The sequence below is a fragment of the Phyllobates terribilis genome, unplaced genomic scaffold (assembly GCF_046119375.1).
Source record: "Phyllobates terribilis strain yellow unplaced genomic scaffold, ASM4611937v1 Scaffold_4__5_contigs__length_816908805, whole genome shotgun sequence".
Lineage (NCBI taxonomy): Eukaryota > Metazoa > Chordata > Amphibia > Anura > Dendrobatidae > Phyllobates > Phyllobates terribilis.
Window position 1 is genome coordinate 171,833,987 of NW_027362764.1, and position 26,668 is coordinate 171,860,654.

At 40.9% G+C, this 26,668-nt stretch overlaps 1 protein-coding gene and 1 long non-coding RNA gene across 4 annotated transcripts in view; one reads left to right on the top strand and one right to left on the bottom strand.

Moving 5' to 3' along the window:
• The window catches only part of LOC141265183 (uncharacterized), an 88,051-nt gene extending 78,975 nt beyond the window's left edge, over positions 1–9,076 (top strand). The window contains exon 3 of the long non-coding RNA XR_012320062.1: positions 8,901–9,076. This is a non-coding gene — a long non-coding RNA (uncharacterized lncRNA). The remainder of the gene's footprint in view (positions 1–8,900) is intronic.
• The window catches only part of ANKRD28 (ankyrin repeat domain 28), a 197,559-nt gene that overhangs the window by 36,680 nt on the left and 134,211 nt on the right, over positions 1–26,668 (bottom strand). For all 3 annotated transcript variants that reach the window (XM_073677937.1, XM_073677936.1, XM_073677938.1), the window contains exons 12-21: positions 26,597–26,660; positions 24,926–24,994; positions 23,469–23,609; positions 22,398–22,509; positions 16,795–16,821; positions 16,130–16,204; positions 13,906–14,107; positions 13,736–13,823; positions 10,278–10,395; positions 9,518–9,737 (exon numbers count right to left, since the gene is read on the bottom strand). In XM_073677937.1, coding sequence (XP_073534038.1) covers positions 9,518–9,737; positions 10,278–10,395; positions 13,736–13,823; positions 13,906–14,107; positions 16,130–16,204; positions 16,795–16,821; positions 22,398–22,509; positions 23,469–23,609; positions 24,926–24,994; positions 26,597–26,660 — 1,116 coding nt within the window. The remainder of the gene's footprint in view (positions 1–9,517; positions 9,738–10,277; positions 10,396–13,735; positions 13,824–13,905; positions 14,108–16,129; positions 16,205–16,794; positions 16,822–22,397; positions 22,510–23,468; positions 23,610–24,925; positions 24,995–26,596; positions 26,661–26,668) is intronic.

Sequence of the window (26,668 nt, forward strand, 5' to 3'; positions counted from 1 at the left end):
ATTGTGTGCAGATCACCACTACAGATAGTTATTAATATTTTCAATATTGTATACCCCTCTGTCTTACCTTCTTTGCCACCTTTAATCTATAAGCACCACAGCACCATTTGTTTATTTATTATACCGATTTCCCAATATTGTGACAATGCACATCCATATGAATCTACAGTGTCAATAGAGCAATGAGTTCCTTAACCACTTCGCGCCAGAGCCTGTTTTTGCCTTCGTGACCGGGCCAATTTTTTCAATTCTGACCACTGTCACTTTATGAGGTAATTACTCTGGAACGCTTCAACGGATCCCCCTGATTCTGAGATTGTTTTTTTGTGACATATTGTACTTCATGATTGTGGTAAAATTTCTTTGATATCACTTGCGTTTATTTGTGAAAAAATCGGAAATTTGGCGAAAATTTTGAAAATTTTGCAATTTTCAAACTTTGAATTTTCATGCCCTTTAATCAGAGAGATATATCACACAAAATAGTTAATGAATAACATTTCCCACATGTCTACTTCACATCAGCACAATTTTGGAACCAAAATTTTTTTCTGTTAGGAAGCTATAAGGGTTAAAAGTTGACCAGCGATTTCTCATTTTTACAACAAAATTTACAAAAACATTTTTTTAGGGACCACATCTTATTTGAAGTGACTTTGAGGAGCCTTTATGACAGAAAATACCCAAAAGTGATACCATTCTAAAAACTGCACCCCTCAAGGTGCTCAAAACCACATTCAAGAAGTTTATTAACCCTTCAGGTGCTTCACAGGAATTTTTGGAATGTGGAAGAAAACAATGAACATTTAACTTTTTTTCACAAAACTGCTACTTTAGCCTCAAATTTTTAATTTTCACAAGGGCAGCCAGAAAAAATGGACCCCAAAATGTGTTGTGCAATTTCTCCTGAGCACGCTGATACCCCATATGTGGTGCAAAGCCACTGTTTGGGCGCACGGCATGGCTCGGAAGGTAAGGAGCGCCATTTGACTTTTGGAATGGAAATTTGACTGGAATAGATAGCGGACGCCATGTTGCATTTGGAGAGCCCCTGAGGTGCCTAAACAGAGGAAACCCCCAACAAGTCACCCCATTTTGGAAACTAGACCCCTCAAGGAACTTATCTAGATGTGTGGTGAGCACCTTGAACCCCCAGGGGCTTCACACAATTTTATAATGTTGAAGGGTGAAAATAAAAAAACACATTTTTATCACAAAACTGCTACTTTAGCCTCAAATTTTTAATTTTCACAAGGGCAGCCAGAAAAAATGGACCCCAAAATGTGTTGTGCAATTTCTCCTGAGCACGCTGATACCCCATATGTGGTGCAAAGCCACTGTTTGGGCGCACGGCATGGCTCGGAAGGTAAGGAGCGCCATTTGACTTTTGGAATGGAAATTTGACTGGAATCGATAGCGGACGCCATGTTGCATTTGGAGAGCCCCTGAGGTGCCTAAACAGAGGAAACCCCCAACAAGTCACCCCATTTTGGAAACTAGACCCCTCAAGGAACTTATCTAGATGTGTGGTGAGCACCTTGAACCCCCAGGGGCTTCACACAATTTTATAATGTTGAAGGGTGAAAATAAAAAAACACATTTTTATCACAAAACTGCTACTTTAGCCTCAAATTTTTAATTTTCACAAGGGCAGCCAGAAAAAATGGACCCCAAAATGTGTTGTGCAATTTCTCCTGAGCACGCTGATACCCCATATGTGGTGCAAAGCCACTGTTTGGGCGCACGGCATGGCTCGGAAGGTAAGGAGCGCCATTTGACTTTTGGAATGGAAATTTGACTGGAATGGATAGCGGACGCAATGTTGCATTGGGAGAGCCCCTGAGGTGCCTAAACAGAGGAAACCCACAACAAGTGACCGAATTTTACAATCTACTCCTCTGTATAAATTAATCTAGTGGTGGGAAAATAAGTAGGTAAATGGTCACTAAACCCATAGATGAATTCCCACAGAGGTGTCATTTCCATAATGGGGTCACTTCAGGGGGGATTATGCTGTTCTGGCACTTTTCAGAGTACCAGAGCTAAAGAATCCCCCCTGAAGTGACCCCATTTTGGAAATGACACCCCTCTGGGAATTCATCTATGGGTTTAGTGACCATTTTAACTCGATGGATGATTTCCAGAAACAAGCACGCAATGGAAGGTTTAGATTCTGGAGAACCCCCCCACCCACCCCTGGAAATTAAGTGAGCTCTACTCGAATATGTCATTCACTAAATGAACCAAATGTTTGAATGACAAATTGGGATACATTTTTACAGTTTAAAAACGTGGTTCTGTGTGGTAGATTTTAAAGCAGTCAGTGACGCATAAGGCTGGCAATGATGGGCATTGTGGGCAATAGTAGCGGGTATCACGCCTCATTCCTCTCTTAGTACATACACGACATCTTTTCTGGGGGTTCCTTCTGGTTTCCGTTGCTGGAATAAGTGCAATAAAATGTCGCTCAGTGAGTCTTTTCACATCCTCAGATTCTAATGGATGAGCGGGGCTAACACTTTGAAAGACAAGATTTTCAATTACCTTTTCTTGATAATCAAGAAAAGGATCTGAATTTCCTGCTTTTTTGTACAACACAAAAGAATTGTATGTGGCCACCTGAAACAAATAGATAACCAACTTTTTATACCAGGTATAGGACTTTCTTGATACCTGGTATGGCTGTAGAACCTGGTCTGCAAGGTCCACACCCCCCATGTGTTTGTTGTAGTCAATGACTGACACAGGTTTTTGCTTCGGAGTGGTGGATCCTAGTTCTACAGTGGCCCTTGTGGCATCTGTGTGGATCGAGCTGAGGACAAAAATATCCCTCTTATCCCTATATTTCAGGGCAAGCAGCTCTCCGTTGCGTACAGCCCCTGACTGCCCCTTTTGGAACTTTTGGTTGACCAATGGTTGTGGAAACCCCTGACGGTTTTTACGGATGGTCCCACAAGCCCCGATGTTGTGTTCAACCAGACTTTTAAATAGGGGTATGCTGGTGTAATAATTGTCCACATACAGATTGTAGCCTTTTTGAAAAAATGGACTTATCAGCTCCCAAACAATTTTTCCAGATGTCCCCAGATAAGTAGGGCATCCTGGTGGGTTTAGTTGGCTATCTTTCCCCTCATATATGCAGAAAGCGGATGTGTATCCGGTTGAACTTTCGCACATTTTATAGATCTTTATTCCAAACCTTGCCCTTTTAGATGGGATAAATTGCTTGAGGTGCAGTCTTCCTTTGAATTTTACAAGGGACTCGTCTATAGAAATATTTTGTGTTGCGGTGTAGAGGCTTAAGAATTTTTCTGACAAATTTTCAATGATGGGTCTAATTTTATATAACCTGTCATGTTCTGGGGCATTTCTGGGCAGGCATTGACTATTGTCGTTAAAATGCCAAAACCGCATGAGCATTTCATAACGGGTCCTAGGCAGAATGACTGAAAACATAGGGGTGGCTTGAACAGGGTGGTTGGACCAGTAGGATCGAATGCTCGGTTTTTTAACAAGCCCCATGGCAAATGTAAGTCCTAAAAAATTTTTTATTTCCGGGACATTAGTTGGTGTCCATAAATTTGCCCTAGCATAGTAAGATCGGGGATTCTGGCTTATGAATTGGGACGCGTATAAATTTGTTTGCACGACAATATGCTCTAGCAAGCTGTCTGTAAAAAAACAAATTAAAAAAATGAATTGGTCCAAAATCTTCCACCTCCACATTTATACCAGGAATGGCGTTGAAATCAGGGCTGAATGGAGCAGCCGAATCCGAAGCCTCCCATCTGGGAAATGCTAGATCATGTGGCAAAGCCCCTTGTACACTGGCGTGCGCCAATTCACTAGTAGCAGGGACAGCGCTTGTACTGGGCAGTGTTCCCTGATTTGGAGACGTTTCTCCAGTAGCGCTATTTGCCCCTATTGTTGTACTGGTCCTTGGGCTTGAGGATGGACCAGAATCACTGCTCATTTCTGAGCTCTCAGTGTCGCCACTACTAAAGCCCTCAAAATCCACATCTCCATCTGAGATTGCGCTGTCATCAGTGTCAGAACACAGCAGGGCATACACCTCCTCTGCGGTATAAGTCTGACGGGCCATTTTATTTTTAGATTTTTTGACTGGACTGAACGGACCGGACTGAATGGACGGGACTGATCTGACAGGACTGACTGACTGACCTGACAGGACTGACTGACTGACTGACCTGACAGGACTGACTGACTGACTGATAGATCTGACAGGACTGACTGACTGATAGATCTGACAGGACTGACTGACTGATAGATCTGACAGGACTGACTGACTGATAGATCTGACAGGACTGACTGACTGATAGATCTGACAGGACTGACTGACTGATAGATCTGACAGGACTGACTGACTGATAGATCTGACAGGACTGACTGACTGATAGATCTGACAGGACTGACTGACTGATAGATCTGACAGGACTGACTGACTGATAGATCTGACAGGACTGACTGACTGATAGATCTGACAGGACTGACTGACTGATAGATCTGACAGGACTGACTGACTGATAGATCTGACAGGACTGACTGACTGATAGATCTGACAGGACTGACTGACTGATAGATCTGACAGGACTGACTGACTGATAGATCTGACAGGACTGACTGACTGATAGATCTGACAGGACTGACTGACTGATAGATCTGACAGGACTGACTGACTGATAGATCTGACAGGACTGACTGACTGATAGATCTGACAGGACTGACTGACTGATAGATCTGACAGGACTGACTGATAGATCTGACAGGACTGACTGACTGATAGATCTGACAGGACTGACTGACTGATAGATCTGACAGGACTGACTGACTGATAGATCTGACAGGACTGACTGACTGACAGATCTGACAGGACTGACTGATCTGACAGACTCACTAACCCTAACTCTTACTTTCTTTTTTATTTTATTTTTTTTTTTTTACTTTCACAGTGGCAAGGCTGACACAGCTCTCGTCACACTGTTTCTCCTCTGCTCTCTCACTGAGATCGGAGGAGAAACAGTGTATTTATCAGGCAGATCGCCCGGGAAAGTTTGTTGCTAAAACAAACTTCCCTGGTGATCTCTCTGATTGGCTGGTGTGACGCTGACATCATCGAGACCTGAGCCAATCAGGTCTCAATGATGTCAGAGGTCACAGCACCGGGATCCCCGCCGCTCCTGAGGTATGTGGGGGGTCCCGATCGCCGACCACCAGCTGTTACTATCTTTTAAATGCCGCGATCGCTATGGATCGCGGCATCTAGAATATAGGAACAGGTTAACATCATGGGGACCTGATCCATTCAGGTCCCCATGAGGACCCCCTAGGGGTCCTGAGCGCTGCGGGACCACCCACCGTTTTTAAACGTCGGCGCTGCACAGAGCCCGGGCAGCGCCGACGTTTATGTACAGTGGGCGGTCCTGAATCGGTTAAAGGGGTTGTTCAGGTTATCTTAAAAGGAGTTTATTTATTTTTTTATTAATGAGCCTAAACACTAACAGGCAACTACCTGCCTTTTCTACCTGTGCTGGCTCAGAGTGGTCACTGTCTGCTCCTGCCAGCAATTCAGCTGCTCGATGTAAACAGAGCAGCTCTTCCTCTTCCGGGCTGCTCTGTTGGCAGAGTGTTACTGTTGACATCATGCTGATTGACAGCCGGTTCCCCGCAGTTAGACATGACGCAGGCAGTCACGCCCTATCAACAGCACGGAGAGAAAGACAAGCCGCTACTCTGTAGACGCGATGTTAGCCGTGGCCACAGAATCGCCAGCAGGAGCGGTCTGTGACTGCTGTATGCCAACAGTGATATGCGCCAGGCAACTACCTACCTAATCACTCTTAGGTCCAAAGTAAGAAAATTAAATAGTCCCGGATAACCCCTTTATCCTTAAAGCCTGTTTTCACCTTCTTGACCAAGTAAATGTTTTCAATTCTAACCAGTGTCACTTTATGAGGTTATAACTCAGAACCCCGAATCCCAGTGATTCTGAGATTGTTTTTCACAACACATCCTACTAAATTTAGGCCGATATTTTTTGCATTTGTGAAAATATCGGAATTTTGACTAAAGTCTCACAAATTTTTCATTTTCACAACGGTAACCGAAGAAAATGGTCCGTAAAATTCGTTCGCCAATTTCTCCTGAGTACGCCAATACTCCATATGTGGTGGAAAACTACTGTTTGGGTGCACAACAAGGCTCAGAAGGGAAGGAGCACCAACTGAATTATGGAGCTCAATTTTGGCTGGAATAGATTGTGAATGCCATGTCACATTTGAAGAGCCCCTGACATGCCAAAACAGCAAAAACCTGCACAAGTGACCTCATTTTGGAAACTACACCTCTTGAGGAATTCATCTAGGGGTGTGGTGAGCAATTTTTAACCTTCAGGCGATTCACAGAATGTTATAACATGTGGTGGAGTAAATGTAAAAATTACTATTTTTTACACTAAAATGTTGCTTTGGCTCTAAGTTTTTAATTTTCAAAAGGGATAATAGGAAAAAATTAATTATACAATTGGTTATGCAATTTCTCCCGAGTACGTCAAAACCCCATATGTGGTCAAAAACTACTTTTGAAGCACAGTGCAAATCTCAGAAGGGAAGTGGTGCCATATTGGAGATCAGATTATTCTGGAATGGTTTGAGGGTCCCATGTCACATTGGCAGAGCACCGGAAGTGCCAGAACAGCGGAAACCCCCCCCATAAGTGACCCCATTTTACAAACTACACCCCCCCAACAAATTCATGTAGGGGTGCAGTGAGCATGTTGACACCACATGTGCCTCACAGAATTTTACACCATTGGGTAGTGAAGAAAGAAGAATTATATTTTTAAAACACTAAAATGTTGTTTCAGCCCCACATTGTTATAAGGGCTAATCGAAAAAAATGGACCTCTCAGTTAGTTGTGCAATTTCTCCTGAGTGTGCCAATACCCTACATGTAATCATGTACATGTATTTTATACCATTGGGCGATGAAGAAAAAAATAATTACATTTTTACCACAAAAATTTTGTTCTAGCCCCAGATTTTACATTTTCACAAGGGAAAATGGGTAAAAATGGTACCAAAATTTTCACACAATTTACAGTACTGCTTAGTCACATGGTGAGACTCGGGAGGGACGGAGCGCTATTTGCCTCATGGAGTACAGATTTTCTTAGAATAGTTTTCGGACTCCATATACACAGCCCCTAAGTGCTAGAAGAGCAGAATGCCCCCTCAATTGGAAATTATACCCCTTTACGAATTTATCTACAGGTGTAGTTATTATTTGACTGCATGGGTGTTTGCAAGAAACAAGCAGCAATGGATGTTGCCGAGTGAAAATTGCAAATTTGCCATTGTCGTGACCCCGTACGTTGTAGTGCCCATACATTGTGCTCAGCTCATACTTCTGGAGACACACACCCGTAAATTAGGCAGGCTCTTATTGCTACAGAAATGCCAAACATGTGGATGCGAACTGCGGTTTAGGCACACACTGGAGCTCAGAAGGGAAGAGGCATTTGGACTTGGGAGAGCAGAATTCGCTGGATTCCTTTTTGGGGGCAAGGAGCTATAACGCTTTTCCAGAGCCTTTGTGTTACCAACAAGGTGGAAGGCCCCTATATTTTCGTTAACAAATAATGGACCTGAGTGGGGACTTGCTTTTTTTGTGGATTGAGTTCAAGCTTTTCTTGGGAACATTTTATATATCATTTGGGATCAGATTTATCCAGTGCGCTACGCTGAGCACTTATATTGTGGTTTCCATCTAAATTTCTGAATGACATGATTCAGATAAAACCCCCAAGGGATTCATTCACTATAATGAGGCAGCAGAGTTACTCTGGACTCCATCTGGCCTCTGCTCAGCGGTGTCCTTTTCAGAGGTGCACAAAACTGTGGTCGACAGCACTTTTATTCACACCTAAAAAGACGGACACCGCTGGATCACAGGTCAGACACCATCCACAGCCTCATTACAGGGACTCTTCCGCCGGGTTTTCCGTCTGAATCACATATTTCAGAGATTTACACGGAAACCCTGTTGTGAGCGCTCAGCACATAGCGCAGGATAAATGTGAGCAGAGCTTTACTGCGATCTTTGGGAGGCAGAATGAACAAATCAGCAGCAGGTGAAGAATTGGTTTTATTTATCATTTACGCCTTTCTTCGTGTGTTTTAAGTGATTAGATTAGACTTTATTCTTCAAGTTGGTGCCATTACAGAGATACCAGATTGATATCGGGTTTTTGTGTTTGGCTGCTGTCGCACACTAAAAGACGCATTTTATTGTAAAAACACGTTTTTGCATCGCCATATTTGAGAACTATAATTTTTCTATACTTCTGCCAACAGAGTCATGCGAGGGCTTGTTTTTTGCGGGACGAGTTGACGTTTTTTGCGGGACGAGTTGACGTTTTTATTGGTACCATTTTCAGGCACGTGACATTTTTTGATGGCTTTCTACTCTGATTTTTGGGAGGCAGAATGAACCAGAAACCAGCAATTTAGAAATAATTTTTTATGTCTTTCTGCGTGGTAAAACTGATAAGGCAGCTTTATTCTTTGGGTCCGTACGATTACAGCGACACCTCATTTATATCATTTTTTTATGTTTTGATGCTTTTACACAAAATATTTTATAGAAAAAATTATTTTTGCATTACTTTACTCTGAGAGCTATAAACTTTATTTTTCTGTTGATGGAGCTGTATGGCAGCTTGTTTATGGCAAGACAAGATGGCGTTTTCAGCTATACCATTTTTATTTACATTTGTCTTTTTGATCACATTTTATTTCAATTTTTGAGCGGTGGTATGATAAAGCATCGTTCTTTGAATCGTTTTTTATTAAAATTTATTATTATTTTTTTTTTTTTTACAGTGTTCACTGAAGAGGTTAACTACTTTTGAGCTCCTGTTCCGCTCACGACTGCCATGATGTAACCCCTTCCTGACCATGATGTGTAGGTACGTCAAAGTTAAAGGGGGTTGTCTGACATTTTTTTCTTTATCACGGATTTACTCAAAATGATAGACTCAGGCCTAAGCCCATTCCAGGGCACCAGTTAATCCCGTGCATACGCCACAGGAGGACTTTCTTGCCGGTTGCCCCATTTAGAAGTCCCAGCAGCGCTGCAGCGTATAATTAGCCGCTGCAGTCAGATGACTAGAAGAGAGGGTCAACAGATGTCAGGACTTCCGAAAGCGGCAAACATCGCTTCTCAAGATGGCGGAGACCTCTAGAGCACATTGCACTGGATCAGGAGGGGCACTAGAAGAGGAACATACCTCCATATATTATTTTTAATCAATCATTGTAAATACAATTGTTTTACAAATCGGACAACCCCTTTATTGCAGGTTAATGGGACTATCAGCATATAAAAATCTGCGCTGTTTGATACTCTAATATATATTGGTCATAGGATAAAGCTAATGTATTTAAGTGTCTGAACCCCATATTAACACCTCCATATGATTAATAAGAATGTATCATACCATTATAACAGGCCCAGTGAAGGGATGTGTATCCGTGATTGTCTGCTATTGCTGGAACAACATCAACAGATACTGCGGTCTGGAGGAGAGCCCCCAGGACACCTATATGACCGCATGCTGCCGCCAGATGAATAGGGGTGCGACCTCTGCAGTCCCGCAACAAGAAATTAGCGCTGTGCTGGAGCAACGCCTCCACACACTCCTCATGTCCAGTCACTGCCTACAAGGGGACAAACAGCCGACATCAGGAACCAATGCACATAACAGAATATTCTATGATAAAGTACAAATACATTACATCCAGAATGCACCATAGTTTTAGGTTAAGCTATATTATGTATGTATTAGGTCTAAGAAACATAGCAGGAACAATAATTAATTGTTCTGTATAAATGATACAGATCTGGGTTTGGGTTATAAGGAAACCAAGGTAAATACAATATTATAATGATAAAGAGACCCGATAAATGTATACTTATAAATTAGGCAGGGAAAAATTACTATAGAAATCACTAAAAATCTGTAGGAACATGTTGGTGTTTTGCCTCCTAAAATGACTATGCAATATTTTATGAAGAAACAGTGCCACAAATACAAGAATAATAGATTACTTTTTCAGATCAATTCTGAAATAAAGACAATGTGACAGATGAGAATATTCCCCATACTGCAGCTATTAGCAGCACTGCACATAGGCCATGCTGTGGTGCGGCTGCAGAGGCACTCCCATGCAGCATGCATGTGTAACAGGAAAGCATACCCCTCGGTGCAGCGCGGTCCTTCCCCATTTATCTTTGGCATCCACATTGGCTCCTTTGTTCAGCAGTGAATAAACACACTCCGTATGTCCGTTCAGTACAGACAGCATCAATGGAGTCCTAAGTAATACAAGGTACAAATTAGAAAGAAACCACGCTTTAGTGGAAAGTGCATCAGTCAGCAGAACTATCCCCTTGTGGCGGACATCCAGATATGCACTTAACCAGGGAACAGAGGTATAAAGCAAAATCCAGCAGAATATATAGCCAGACAGGTCAAGGAAGCGGGAGGGAGAGTGCCGGAGATGAAAGGCTGATGACCACTTGGGGACAATTGTTATTGCATATGTGCTAACTTATAGAAGACATTATTTATAAAGGTACACCAGGATCAGCAAACAGAGGATTTGCAGAACTGGCTTACTGCTAGCAACCAATGCATTTTTTTTTTAATTTAGATGAATGTATTTTTAGTTGGTCAGTCTAAACTCTGCTCATCAATATGGCAGCACTTCTGTTTCTGTGACAACATTTAGGCTAGGACTATACAGTGACATGAGACAAGAAATCTCAGACAAGTCGTGCAAGTAACATCTGTGCAGTGTGACTGCAACTTAGTTGTGAAACTATTTTAGCGCTACAAATCCCCCCCCCCCCCCCCCCCCCCACAAAAAACACAAACCCCCCATCCTGCCAAGTTCTGGACAAGTGGCAGTCATATGTGACTTTAATGAAAGTCTAGGGCAAGTGAGAAGCATGCAGCCTGCAAACAGCAAGAGAAAGTCCAACCCATTCATTAATGGCTCTATGCTATAGTCACAGTAGATCGCAATGCAACAGTAAAAGTAATCAATGGATATGACATCACGATGCAACACGTTTCCAGGTAGCCTTGGCTTTCAGGCTAAAAGACATTTTAGGACTTAAGGTTTTGCACTGCACCATTACAGCAAATGATAACCAAAGAAGTTGCATTTTGAACCTTCGACTCACCATCGCAAATGTTGCACAGATGTTTTTGGTCCTGCAACTTATCTGAAAATTGCTGTCGCACGATACATAGTCAAAGCCTAAAAGAATGGATTCATCATCCGGTGACAGTGATTATTAGGAGAATCTGACAAGTCATCATCAAGAAGTTTTCACTTTCTTGCCGTGGTTATGGTTTTATTCAGGATTTCTTCCACACTCAGAAAAATAATAAACCAACCCTTTAATATGTCTGATAAGGAATCCGACTGGATTAGATGGAAGATGTTGACACGGAAAGTAAATGTATGCTAAGTTCTGAATATCAATCATACTGCAAATGATACAGAATATTCTTTTATTTGGGCTTTGTCCTGGTTAGAGGGAATCTGTCATCAGTTTTGCTACCTAATCTGAGATCTGCGTGATGTAGTAGCAGGTACCCTGATGTCAGTGATGTGTCATTTATAGGGCTGCTTAGTGCAGCTAGCACAAAGTCACTGTCTTATGAGCAGGAGATTATCACTAGAGGACTAGTAAACCTGCTGCCAGGTAATCCTCCATATTCATGAACTCAGTATAATGCCATCCCACCACTGATTGGCAGCTTTCTGTGTACATTGTGCAAAGGCAGAAAGCCAATCAGTGGTGGGGGCGAGGTTATACAGAACTCAGCATTCAGAGCACTGCTAGATCTGCAGCAGAGTGATACAATTAGCATAAAACAGGGTCAATTCAAGATATCCATAATTTTGATCATAATAGCTTTATATACTACACAATTATTGCCAGCAAATGTGACAGAAACCTCAACAAAACCCATCACAGATGCTTGCAATGCAGATGTGAACATAGCCTGAGATACAGGTGCTTCTCACAAAATTAGAATATCATCAAAAAGTTAATTTATTTCAGTTCTTCAATACAATAAGTGAAACTCATATAATATATAGAGTCATTACAAACAGAGTGATCTATTTCATGTGTTTATTTCTGTTAATGTTGATGATTATGGCTTACAGCCAATGAAAACACAGAAGTCATTATCTCAGTAAATTAGAATACTTTATAACACCAGCTTGAAAAAAGGTTTTTAAAATCCAAAATGTCGGCCTCCTGAAATGTACACTGCTCAAAAAAATAAAGTGAACACTCAAATAACACATCCTAGATCTGAATGAATGAAATATTCTCACTGAATACTTTGTTCTGTAGAAAGTTGAATGTGCTGACAACAAAATCACACAAAAATGATCAATGGCCAATCAAGCACAGTGATCGTGTTGTTTTTATAGCAGGTATTGGTACTTTTGGCAGTGTGGACAGGTGTCAAGTCCTGCTGGAGAATGAAATTTCCATCTCCAAAAAGCTTGTCGGCAGAGGGAAGCATGAAGTGCTCTAAAATTTCCTGGTAGACGGCTGCGCTGACTTTGGTCTTGCTAAAACACAGTGGACCTACACCAGCAGATGACATGGCTCCTCAAACCATCACTGATTGTGGAAACTTCACACTAGACCTCAAGCAGCTTGGATTGTGGCCTCTCCACTCTTCCTCCAGACTCTGCGACCTTGATTTCCAAATGAAATGCAAAATTTACTTTCATCTGAAAACAACACCTTGAACCATTGAGCAACAGTCCAGGTCTTTTTCTCCTTGGCCCAAGTAAGATGCTTCTGGTGTTGTCTATTGGCCATGAGTGGCTTGACACAAGGAATATGACACTTGTAGCCCATGTCCTGGATACGTCTGTGTGCGGTGGCTCTTGAAGCAATGACTCCAGCAGCAGTCCACTCCTTGTGAATCTCCCCCAAATTTTTGAATGGCCTTTTCTTAACAATCCTTTCAGGCTGCGGTTATCCCGGTTGCTTGTGCACCTTTTTCTGCCACACTTTTTCCTTTTACTCAACTTTCCATTAATATGCTTGGATACAGCACTCTCAACAGCCAGCTTCTTTAGCAATGAACTTTTGTGGCTTATCCTCCTTGTGGAGTGTGTCAATGACTGCCTTCTGGACATCTGTCAAGTCAGCAGTCTTCCCCATGATTGTGGAGCCTACTGAAACAGGCTAAGGGACCTTTTTAAACGCTTAGGAAGCCTTTGCAGGTGTTTTTAATTATTCTAATTTACTGAGATAATGACTTTTGTGTTTTCATTAGCTGTAAGCCATAATCATCAACATTAACAGAAATAAACACTTGAAATAGATCAGTCTGTTTGTAATGACTCTACATAATACATGAGTTTCACTTTTTGTATTGAAGAACTGAAATAGAATATCATCAAAAAGTTAATTTAATTTTGTGAGAAGCACCTGTATTTAGTTCTGCATAGCGATGTGTCACACATACAAATGACATGAGAAGGGTTGTGCTATGGGCCTGGCACAGAGCGCCAACGTATATACTAATATAATACACTATCAATGTAGTGCAGCAGTCTATAAGTTGGCAGCTGCTATAAATGTAATTGACTTAAAGGTTTGTACTTACTGTCCATTTCCATCATGAATATCCACTGCTGTCTGAATGTCAGCATTTCCTATGAGGAGTCTCAAACACTCTGAATGTCCATTAATAGCTAAGAAAATAAAAATTAAAATTTTTCATTAAATCAACAAAAATAACATTAGAAATATATCCCATTGTTTTGTATGCCGTACCTGCTGAATGAATGGGGGTCCTTTTGACAACATAGTCCTTAACTAATATTGATGCCCCTTGATTGATGAGAACATCTACACATTCAACGTGTCCTTTGAAAGCAGCAAGGTCCAGAGGGGTCCTGCCGGTGCTGTTTCGTACATCAAGGTCAAGTAAAGACTGCACTAAAACCTCTAGGGCTTGGTGGTGCCCATGGTAGGCCTAGAAAAAAAGCACAAGATTTTTTTTTTTTTTGCAATGTCAGCGAATGCAGCAATAATGCTATAGTGCATGCTTTATAGAGGTTTGTGCTTGTGTACTTCATAAACCCTGGAGATGTTTTGGAAGGTTTGGGTATTTTTTGGGTCTTTTTGGCCAATCCTGACTTCTATGCAAATGTATAGTAAGCAATAAAGCATGTCTTCCTACAGGGGAGAGCTTTGCATTTTGGTTGTGTATTTGCCTATGGGATGTATTGTAGGTATGGATGATACTGCACACGAGCACGGTGGCCAATTACACCTGATGCTTTGAGGTTTGCGCCATAAAGATGCCAATCACAGAGAGGGCAATGAGCAGCTCAGTATTTTAGGCTGTCGCACAAGAATTGTATGTGACTGAAAATCACCTTTACATTATTTAATCAAAACAAATATAAAGCAAGTTTTGTGAGACGATTAATTTGCCTCAGTCGTGTGTCTTAGGCTCAGAAGCCAGAATCCAAAATGTGACATTTAGATCTGAAATAGTCACTTTGCCGAGTACAGACAGTGATTGCAGATGATCTACAAACATTATAGCACATCCTTAAACTGTCCTGAGTCTGTACAGAGCATTACTATATAATTGGAATATTTCTATTATACGCACCAATGTGAGATATATTAAACATGGTAATAATCATACATGAACATTAATATGAAATTGAAAATATTTTACTTTTCTGCCAATTCAAAAAATAACTCATCTAGCATCATCATGGATATTTAAGGCAACAAAAGTTATATTACACAAGGTTTTAATGGGACTGTCAGCACAAAATGACTGTTCACAGTACAGGTGCTTAGTGAAACCTTGGTGTGGCCAAAAATTTGTTTTCAATCTATCCCCACCCTTCTCTGGCTCTTTAAAGTTAGAGCTGTCAAAGAGGAGGAGGGTGGAGACACAGGGAAAACAAGCACATGGGAAGGTAAACTTAAATATTTGGCCACAACAAGGGTGCACCGAGCACCTGCACTTGGTTTGCACAGTCATTCTGTGCTGACAGAGTCCCTTTAAGGCAAACCATTGATGGATATGTGTAATATATTTCAACTTTCTAACATTTTGGTCACTTATTTTTTGCTGTTTCTGAAAAGATTCTACATGGCCATAGTCTCTTTAGAAGGAAAAATCTTGTCTTTGTAGGTGTAATTCAGGGGTAATTTCCTGTATGCCCTGACTATTAGGACACGTTGGGGGTTGTAGTTTGCAAGAGCTAGAGTGTCTCAGGTTGCTGACCCCTGGTCTAGATGTTGCATACTGCAGCTTCTGCCATTTATAAGTAATATACATAGCTAGTTTATTCCCTACTTTTTCAGGACAACTAGGGCATCCAGACGCTCATCTTACACTCATCGTACCCATAACCTGTCTAGGGGTGCCCTTCTTATTTATTAACAGTGGGTGGCCCCAGACTGTGGATTTTTCGAAATACAATCTAGTAACAAAAAAACCTTTCATAAGTATTCCTAACGTCCTCCGAAAGGAACTGACATTGGAGCAAACACGGGCCTGAACGTCTAGGATGCGGTAGCCAGCCGTGCAAATGGTGTCCCACAACCACTTCCGCTGCGAAACAGTGAGATCTTGACTAACCCAGCGCTGCTGTGTACCAAGCAGTTACCGATCAGTAATAACTTTTTCAAGCGGTTACCGAATGTTATCCGCTGTAAAATATGCAGCAACGCTGGCTAGATGGAAAGAGCGAGATCTTACAAGATCTCACAGTTTCAAAGCAAGACCGGCCACGCAGGGGCTTTGCATGCCGTGATCTTAAATCCCAGAACTTTCGGGGGACATTAGGGCTACTTCTGAAAGGTTTTGTTACTAGATAATATTTGGAAAAATCACAAGTCTGGGGACGCCCAACACTGTTTTATGAAATATACGGGGTAGCTGCAGATTGGTGATAGCACTTTAAAGGGATCTGTTCTTCATTAAAACATGTTAACATGCAATGCAAATTAAGCTTTAAGAACTTACAGCTAAGTGCAAAGGACTGATTGGTGCACGGGTATCTGCGTCATTCAGCATGTCCGTACCTGAAGTTTCCATAAGCTGAATGAAAATGGTAAAGCACATTAACAAACTATACATTTACTGTGTGAAATCAAGAAGCGCTCAGATACCCATTACATATTAAATGATCGCAACATACAAGAAAACGTCTAAAGTAAAGGGCAGAACATTAAACTGGTGAAGAATTAGTTTATTGTATAGTACATCAGCCATCTTTAGGTGGGGGTCCATGGATTTTACTAATTATTTTCCAAAGTGGAAAAATGCCATAAAATAACAAAATAATCATTCCTTACATGACATACCACGCTGCTCTGATGACCAAATTTGTCATTGATTACTGTGCCACAGTGATACCAGTCTACTCACGCGACCGCTGCAGTCAATGGCCTCAGTGGTCTTGCGCCACATACTGCACAGGCCAATGATTGGTGGCAGCTGTCAAATAAGTAGATGGGCACGTCACTGCACTTTAACACAGATCAGAGGAGAGCACTGTAGCGATGGCCCTGGATTTATCAGGCAAATTCTTTTGTACTTTGATATAATTTCCTCTTTAGTGAAATTTTTCATATCTCAGAAAGCCTCAAATTCATTTTAAAATTTAAAAAGAAAAAGGATTTACTTACAACATCTAGGGGAGTTTCTCGGGCAATCTATAAAAAGTAATAAGATGAGGTTACATTCACAACAACTTTTGCAGAACTATTGTTCTACCTTATATGTGAACTTATTTTCTTATTTTACAAAGCTTTGAGCCAAAATACAGACATTCACTTTTTATTTTATTTAAATTCCATCATCACGTAGCTATAGGTCCTACAGTCGTGAGAAAAATATTTTGGTTTTGCATATAGGGGCATAATAAAATATCTGGTACTTGGAAAGTCTTCAAATTAGGAAAATACAACCTCAACACCACATGACAAATCACACCACGTCATTCATTATTTTTCCCTAAAACCTAGGTGAAATGCATTAGTGTGTGTAAATTTAATTACACCCCATAAATCAGTAGATTGTTATTGCAGCTAAAGGAAGTTTTACAAAGTAATCATTTTCTGTATGATTTTATTAGTCTTTCACGTTGTTCTGGAGGAATTTTGTCCGACTCTTCTATTTAGAATTGTGGGGATTCGTTTATACGCAGGTCTTTTAAGTGGGTTGTGTCATCGTGTATCTATCTTCAGGAGCACACCTCTCCTCTGCCTCCTGGCTTCTTACCTGCCAGGGGGCGGTACGCTTCTTAATGTTGACAGTATGGACCAGGTAGCACTGTTGCATCGCTGGGCCCAACGGTGCGCTCTCACCATGTTGATATCAGAGGCTGTATTGCATCTACATCGGAGGACAGCAAGGGCACTAAATCTAGACCAGCTCCAGAGAAGGGCATGCAAGCTCTAAAAAGAGCTTGTAAGAGCACGCCATGTGCCAAGGAAACCAGCCACTTCTGAGAGACTGTAAGCAGTCACTGGTATGCTAGGAAACAATTTACAAGCAATTTTTCCCCATTCTACAAGATGAAACACCATCTTTAGAGTTCCTTTTAAAAGAATTTCAATTGAGTTGAGGTCTGAGATGTGAGCCATTGCAACACCTCCATTCTTTTAATTGGCCATTCTGATGTAGATTTGCTGTTAGCTTGCGATTATTATCCAGTTGCATGACACCGTTTTGGCCACGTTTTAGCTTTTGGATAGATGGCCTCATATTTGACACTAGAATTCTTTGGTGTGTAGTGGAGTTCATGGTCGACTTAACTGCAAGGAGCCCAGGTTCTGTGGCTGCAAAACAAGCCCAAATTATTACCACTCCACCACCGTGCTTAGCAGTTCATTAGAGGTGTTTTTACCGATATGCTGCATTTGGTTTTTACCAGTTATGGTGCAGAGTATTATGGCCAAAGGTGATTGTTCAAGGAGTCTTCTTGTTTGTTGATATGTAATTGTGCAAACTTTAGCAGTGGTACCATGTTCTCTTTAGAAAGAGGAGGTTTTCTCCTGGCAACCTTTCCAAATGAAGCCATACTTGTTCAGTCTTATTCTAATTGAACTGTCAGGACTTGAACATTTAACATGCTGAGGCCATTATCGTCTTTGAGTTGCATCTTTTGGCTTTTTTGTAATCCAGTGGCGAAACAAGAGCCATCCTTACATTTTCACACAGGGTGCCATCTTGCAGGTAAAAACCAGGCAATTCCTATGGTTAGCTTTGCTCTAATATGTACTTGCAGCGGTAACCAACTATACCTTTTCTATTCATGTCATTACATGATTAATTTTACATCTCCTATAGTTGAAATGCACATGAGCACCTTATAAGGAGGTTTTACTCCCCTTAAAGGGCCAGTCCATTAAAAACCTTTCCCATATGTGGTATATATACACTAAACACTTGAAACACAGCTAATTTGCACCTGAGCACTTTATATTAAAAAAGGTTTTTGTTCTTCCTAAAAGGCCAGTCTATCTAGTCCCTTTATATATTCAGTTTGAGGACACATGGATATACTCTGATTTTATGTTTCTAGCAAAGATATGAATAGTGTTCTATGGATATTTACTATTGCATTTTTCTATGATATAATTTTTTTAAATCACAATCGTTGATAAAATAATTACCATTGTCATAATATTTAAATCTCCATAGATATATTCAATACTGTAGACAAGAGAGCAATATTGATCAAGTGATAATTACCCGCCACGTTGTTAGTATCAATCATGAGCTCTAATGTTTCCCCATTTATTTAGCACCTAATTCCTGTTTTAAAATTGTTTTATTTGTGTTGATAATAAAATATATATTTTATATCCTATTTCATGACACTTCTATTTTAGCAGGGGAAAACGGTCACCTGGTAAGTTTTGTATTTATATTTTTTGTAATCCAGTGGCGTAACTAGAGTCTGATGGGCCCCAGTGCAAGATTTGGACCGGGTCATCCACCCATCCTGGCGTATATATATACAGGTGCATCTCACAAAATTAGAATATCATTAAAAAGTTAATTTCAGTTCTTCAATACAAAAAGTGAAACTCATATATTATATAGAGTCATTACAAACAGAGTGATCTATTTCATGTGTTTATTTCTGTTGATGTTGATGATTATGGCTTACAGCCAATGAAAACACAAAAGTCATTATCTCAGTAAATTAGAATACTTTATAACAACAGCTTGAAAAATGTTTTTGAAATCCAAAATGTTGGCCTACTGAAATGTATGTTCAGTAAATGCACTCAATACTTAGTCTGGGCTCCTTTTGCATCAATTTCTGCATCAATGCGGCGTGGCATGGAGGCGATCAGCCTGTGGCACTGCTGAGGTGTTATGGAAGCCCAGGTTGCTTTGATAGCAGCCTTCAGCTCGTCTGCATTGTTGGGTCTGGTGTCTCTCATCTTCCTCTTGACAATACTCCATAGATTCTCTATGGGATTAAGGTCAGGCGAGTTTGCTGACCAATCAAGCACAGTGATACTGTTGCTTTTAAACAAGGTATTGGTACTTTTTGCAGTGTGGACAGGGGCCAAGTCCTGCTGGAAAATGACATTTCCATCTCCAAAAAGCTTGTCGGCAGAGGGAAGCATGAAGTGCTCTAAAATTTCCTGGTAGACGGCTGCGCTGACTTTGGTCTTGATAAAACACAGTGGACCTACACCAGCAGATGACATGGCTCCTCAAACCATCACCGATTGTGGAAACTTCACACTAGACCTCAAGCAGCTTGGATTGTGGCCTCTCCACTCTTCCTCCAGACTCTGGGACCTTGATTTCTAAATGAAAATTGGAGCTCTAGGACCTTGTGGAGTGTGTCAATGACTGCCTTCTGGACATCTGTCAAGTCAGCAGTCTTCTCCATGATTGTGGAGCCTACTGAAACAGACTAAGGGACCTTTTTAAACGCTTAGGAAGCCTTTGCAGGTGTTTTTTGTTAATTATTTTCATTTACTGAGATAATGACTTGTGTTTTCATTGGCTGTAAGCCATAATCATCAACATTAACAGAAATAAACACTGGAAATAGATCACTCTGTTTGTAATGACTAATATACGAGTTTCACTTTTTGTATTGAAGAACTGAAATAAATTTACTTTTTGGTGACATTCTAATTTTGCGAGATGCACCTGTATGCCCTCCATCCTGGTATATATATCCCTTATCCTGGGCCCCATTCTGGTATATATATCCCCCCTACAGTGGTGTGAAAAAGTGTTTGCCCTCTTCCTGATTTCTTATTCTTGTACATGTTTGTCTCTAAATGTTTCAGATCAGAAAACAAATTTAAATATTTAGACAAAGATAACACAAGCAAGCAAAAAATGCAGTTTTTAAAGTCTTTATGATTAAGGGAAAAAGAAATCTAAACCTACAGGGCTCTGTGTGAAAAGGTGATTGCGCCTCCAGAGCATTGTAAAAAACTCATTGCCAGTTATCGCATAAGCTTGATTGCAGTTGTTGATGCTGAGGGTGGCCCAACCAGTTATTAGGTTTATGGGGCAATCACTTTTTCACACAGGACCATGTAGGTTTGGATTTCTTTTTCCCTTAACAATAAAGACCTCAATTTAAAAACTGCATTTTGTGTTTACTTGTGTTATCTTTGTCTAATATTTAAATTTGTTTTGTGATCTGAAGAATTTAAGTATGACAAACATGCAAAATAATAAGCAGCAGGAAGGGGGCAAACACTTTTTCACACCACTGTATGTTCCTTATCCTACCTGGGCCCCAACCTGGAATATGTCCCCCCCGTTCTGCTGTTGTTTTGTAATGCATAGAAACAATTATACTCACCTTCCCTCCACTTCCCTGCCGTGCAGAGTCCTCTTCTGAAACCGGCAGCTGACTTCAGTGCGCAAGTGATGGGAGCGCATGCCGTCACTGCCATGCACCCCGTCATGTGCACATAGACGTTAGCTACTGGTTTCTGATTGGCCAGCAGCGTGTATTACTGAGCACAGACCCAACGGGTCTCTGCACCGCAGTACACTTCAGCTGAATGTGCGTCCAGTTGAAGTTTGTGCCGGCGTCAGCGGGTCCCCACAAGCACGAGCCCAGTCGCGACCTCTGCGATCACAGTCATTATGCCCCTGAATATCCCTGAGTATAGCATGATCTGACCTTGGGGTGAATTCCCTGGGACGCTCACTCATTGGGAGATTGTCAACAGTCGTAAATATTTTCCACTGGTTTATCTTTCTCGCTGTAGAGTGTTGGGTCTTGTAACCCTTTCCAGATTGAGGGGCAGCAACAATAGCTTCTCTAAGATCATTGCTGATGTTTTTCCTACTTTGCATTGTTTTAAAACACATCTGAAGGCTCCAGACCAGCAAACTGACAAAACAACTTCTTTTATATAGGTGGTCACACTTGCTAATGAGCAATTAATCAATGGCATTTGATTAGCAGCACCTGGCTGCTACTTACGCTCTTAATTCCTAGGAAGGGTGTATATAATTTTTTGCACAACACTTCTGCATTTTCTCTTAGTTTTTTGTTGAGTTAATAATGAAACTGTCATTTGCCAGGTCTTGTTGCTCATCTGAAGTTATATTTACTACATTTTAGGGTCAGATTTTTTTTTTTAGGACCTGATATGCAAAACCAGAAAATTCAAAAGAGGGTGTACTTCGTTATTTTCATGACTGTATGTCCCTATGTCAAACAATTGGCACTACCAGGTCAAGTTTGGTGAATATACACAATATAGATTTATATATCAGGCAGTCATGGGATTAAGTATAAATGTGGGAAGGAGAAAGGGATGATTAATGGCCAACATTAAAGAGGTGGTCCACTACTTTTTTTTACTGATGACCTAGCCATAGGATAAGGTCATCAATGTTTGATCGGCCAGGGACAAACTCCCGGCACCCCCGCCGATCAGCTATTATCGGTGGTGGAAGCGCTCACTTGCGGAGATGGCCATCTTCTCGTAGTGGCAGCCGCAGGGTACTGTACATTCAGCTCCTAATTAAAAAAATTGGAGGCGGATGTGTAGTACCCTGCGGCACCCACTACCAGCTCCGCAAGTGAGTTCTTCCGGCCACCTGCCGCTACCGATAATAGCTGATAGGCGGGGGTGCCGGGAGTCTGACCCCGGCCGATTAGACATTGATGACCTTATCCTAAGGATAGGTCATCAATAATAAAGTAGTGGACAACCTCTTTAACTATAGCCCCCACCCCAACAGTCTGGCAAGCCATGTCATCACACCGAATACTTACCAATTCTAGACATAAACGATGGCCATAGGCAGCTGCGTAATGAACTGCATTGTACCCATGCTTGTCCCTGATTCCTGGGTTTGCATCGTTTCTTAATAAGTATTCCAGGCACCTAAATTAATGGAAAGTAACCTTGTAGGAATTAAAAATTATTTGCTTGATCCTTTCTATTACTATCATGCACTAATCCATAACTTTCACATAAAATAAAATGTAATGCAAAAAAGGCCACCAAAAAGTCTAAAAAAATATTGTCATGTGAGAAGACTAGATTAGAAGACTCTTCAGTTTTAGTTCAATGTATGACTGTATTCACATCTTAGCCACTAGGTGGCAGAAACGAGCTGTTATAATTCAGAAAAAGAATTGCTATTCGTGTCACGTTTCTGCACCTGCAGGTATTTTACAAGGTTAATAAAGTGCAGAGCACATAATCCATATGCATGCTGGATTTTAAGATTTACGAGGTTGAGAGTATAAACAACGAATAATAAAACCATACATATATCCTTGTTGCTCAAAATTTCCTTAATTCATGTTTAGTTTTCAAGGATCAATTAGAAAAAACAAACAAAAAAGAATACTGGGAATGAACAACAGTAGGTTATCTTACAATATAAGCAAACGATTTCAGGAGAAATCCTTGAAATGAATATCCATAAGGTCTGAGCCTGAAACCCAGACTGGCCCTACGGGCAAGACTTAGCCCCCTCATTATAGTTCTAATGCTAAAAGGCCAAAAAAAAACACACAAAAGACAAATTGTAGAAATGTACCACTTTATGAAATCTGAAATCAAAGAATTTCCTCAGTATTGCTGAGATTTCTTCTGGACAAAAAGGGCTAAGTAAGGAGCTAAACAAGTGGGTCTTTGTGAAAGTGGCAAGCTGCGTGACCGTCAGATTTAACCTAGAGAAGAAGCCAAGAACACCCCGTCTTAAAAGGCTACATTCTCAGTTATTGACATAAAGGCACAAACGTGATCAAGTTCCAATACTCTTGAGTCCTTGTCCAACCATTACTGAAATGATATGGAAGGTAAAATCACATAGTGACATGATCACGACTTACTTGCCATCGGTGTCTGATGTGGCTGCATAGTGCAGGGGGGAACAGCCCCGCTCATCAAGATCATTCACACTGGCTCCGGATCCCACAAGTGCAAACAGGCACTGATAATTACAATTGGCAGCGGCGTAGTGAAGTGGAGTTCTTCATTCCATGAGAAGTGAAAACACAATTATTTCTATAGATAACAGTAAATATCTGGCACCTCTGCTCCAGACCTCCTGCAGCAGCATGTACCGCCGAGTATACCCTTACACATACACAATGACGTCCTCAGGATAAATTGACACGCATTGGATTTCAAATCCACCGAACTGGCGTATTTATGCCACTGATCTCTCTCCCACAGTGTCATGTGATTTCTTAAAAACCTATACACTATGCTGGTACTGTAAAATGCAGAGGATTTTCCGTAAGCAAGAGTAGAAGAGCAAATATCCCGTGCTTTTTCAAGTGTGAACGTACCCTTAAAGAAACACTCCTCCCATCAAAATTTGTATCCTCTTAATATATTGCACTGTGTACTTACAATTGATCATTTTGCCTTTCTACCCAGCTAATTCTTCCTTTTTCCATTAGGTCTATAACATCACATGATCAAAATCTGACTAGCAGAATCCTTCTAAGCTCTATGTAGAAACAGGAGGTCAATATTCTCTGCACAAGTCTTGAGTCTCTGCAAAAGCCTATGGCAGAGGGAGGAGTGGAGCAGCTGGGTCAGGAGTTGAAGAGCGGGATACACAAGACTTCATGATTCTACATAGAGCAGAGAAAAGAGAAGAATTATCTGGGTAGAAAGGAAAAATGAGCAACTGTAAGTGCACAGTGCTATATAATATGAGGAGTGCAATATATTAAAATGATACAAACTTTGAGGGGAGTGCTTCTTTAAGGTGCAAACTATGCACAAAACACATGGATGGAGTTTTCTAAATCCCATTTTAGTGCAGTGGAAAAATCTGCACAATAAACATTTCAAAATCCTTCCCAATAGGTTCTAAAAATGTGAGAATATTCATCTCAGACTTCTTATTTGGTAATGCAATGTGAATTTCATTTAAAACATGCACACATTCGGCTGCAGATTCTACTATATATAGCAGTAACCCCATAACACCCATTCCACTTCCCAGCTGTAAGGTGCATCTGTCCATCAAAAGGACAAAACAGACCCCAGCACTACAACCTCCAGGGAGCCCCTGCAACTCAGTGATATGAGCGTTCAGCACCAAATCAAACAGTCATCTGAGGGGAAAGGACGGTATTTATCAGGACGACACTGAGTATTATGTGCATATAAATGACTAGTGCTACGCAAGTTCTACAGTGCACGTTAATTCATTGGAAAAGGAACGGCATACAGTTTTGATAGGAGTATGAAAAAAAAATTGTGAGTAACAGTTGCCAAAAAAGAAACAAAAAACCCTGAACTCATTGATTTTGGAAGAAAAAACACTTACCTCCCAAACTTGTCTTTTTTGTTAAAGTCTGCACCAGTGTTTAACAACAAGTTCAGACACTCCAGGTTCCTGAAAAGGAATTATACATTTTTAATTCTGAAGGAATCAATTCCATACTTTTGTCTGTCAATCTGTAGCCTGCAAAGTTTTCAGTTGAACAAGTGGTAGAATACATAGAAGGGCAATTTTCAGAAGAATTCTTAAAAAAAAAAAAAAATCATCAAAGCTTGATAAATATATACAAGAAGCACAAGTTCACTTTTTATGCCCACTACAACAAAAAGGACAGCTATGGTGCTGTTTTTGGAAGTGGGCAGCCATTTCTTTTTGCTACTTTACCCTTTCTCGCAATGGAGAAATTTTTTTTTGCACTTTTATTTTTCAGAGTCCTGTCCACCAAGAGCTATAACTTCATTTTTCTGTTGTCCTAGCTTTATAAAACTATCTGTTGAATTATGTGGTACTCTAATGTCTTAATTGTCAGTACATGTCCCCTTTGAATTGTAAAGTTCTGCGGAATATGTTGGTGCTATAGAAATAAAAATTATTATTATAAGGCTAAGTACCCATGATGCAGAAATGCTGCAGATTTTTTTCGCATCTCCCTGGCAGGAAAAACACATGTGGATTTTACATGCGTTATTCCTGCCAGGTAGAAGCGTTTGTCAAGCGTTTGTGCATGCATTTCTGCATGCGGGTTATCAATTTTAGCATCACTTGGAAAAGTGCTTAACAACTTGGTCAAACTATATAAATCCATGCAACCGGATTGGATTTATATAGTGTGACCAAGTAATAGTTAAAAAAAAAAGAACAAAAATGGTAAAAAATAAAGATTATACTTACCTTCCGATGGCCCCCGATGTTTTCTCCGCTACGTCCGGTCTGTTGTACGTCTCGCGATGGTCTAAAAGGACCTTCCATGACGTCATTTAGTCATGTGACAGGTCAAGTGACCGCCGACGTCCGCGGTCACGTGACCTGTCACATGACTAAATGACGTCACCACAGGTCCTTTTAGACCATCGCGAGAAGTACAACAGACCGGACGTAGCGGAGAAAACATCGGGGGCCATCGGAAGGCAAGTATAATCTTTGTTATTTTAATTTTTTTTTTTTTTTAAACAGGTTCTATGGTAACTGGGTCGTGGGGAGAGTCTCCTCTTCTCCAGACCCGGGTACCATCCGCACATTGAATCGCTTCATATCCACGTGTGCACATGTAGTCATGCGAATATTATGCGATTCAATGCAAGTCATTGACAGCAATTACGCTGCGTGTCCGCAAAATTAATGGACGTGCTGCCTATTTTTCCGCAATGATAATCCGCAGTGGAAATTTCCGCATCATGTGCACAGCACATGCGGATTATCATTGGGGACCTTGGGGCATGTATTACCTAGCATTTAAGCGTTTTTGCTGTGGAAACTCTGCGGCAAAAAAGCATAGTGGGCACGGAGCCTAAAGGTTTGTTCTTGTGGGATGAGTTGCACATTTTTCACTGGTAACATATTAGGATTCATAAAACTCAGACTGTATTTCTGCTTTTTTGTTTGTTTGTTTTTTTAGGACAATGGAGCACGAGTGTCACGCCACACCAGAATGCCTGACCACGCGGGAGAACAAGTGTGTATGGATGCTTTATAGACATAGAAGGAAGTGTTACATACCCTCCAGCCGCTGCCGCATGCAGACAGGTCCTGCCAAAGTCGTCTGGAGTATCTATATCAAAACCTAAAAAC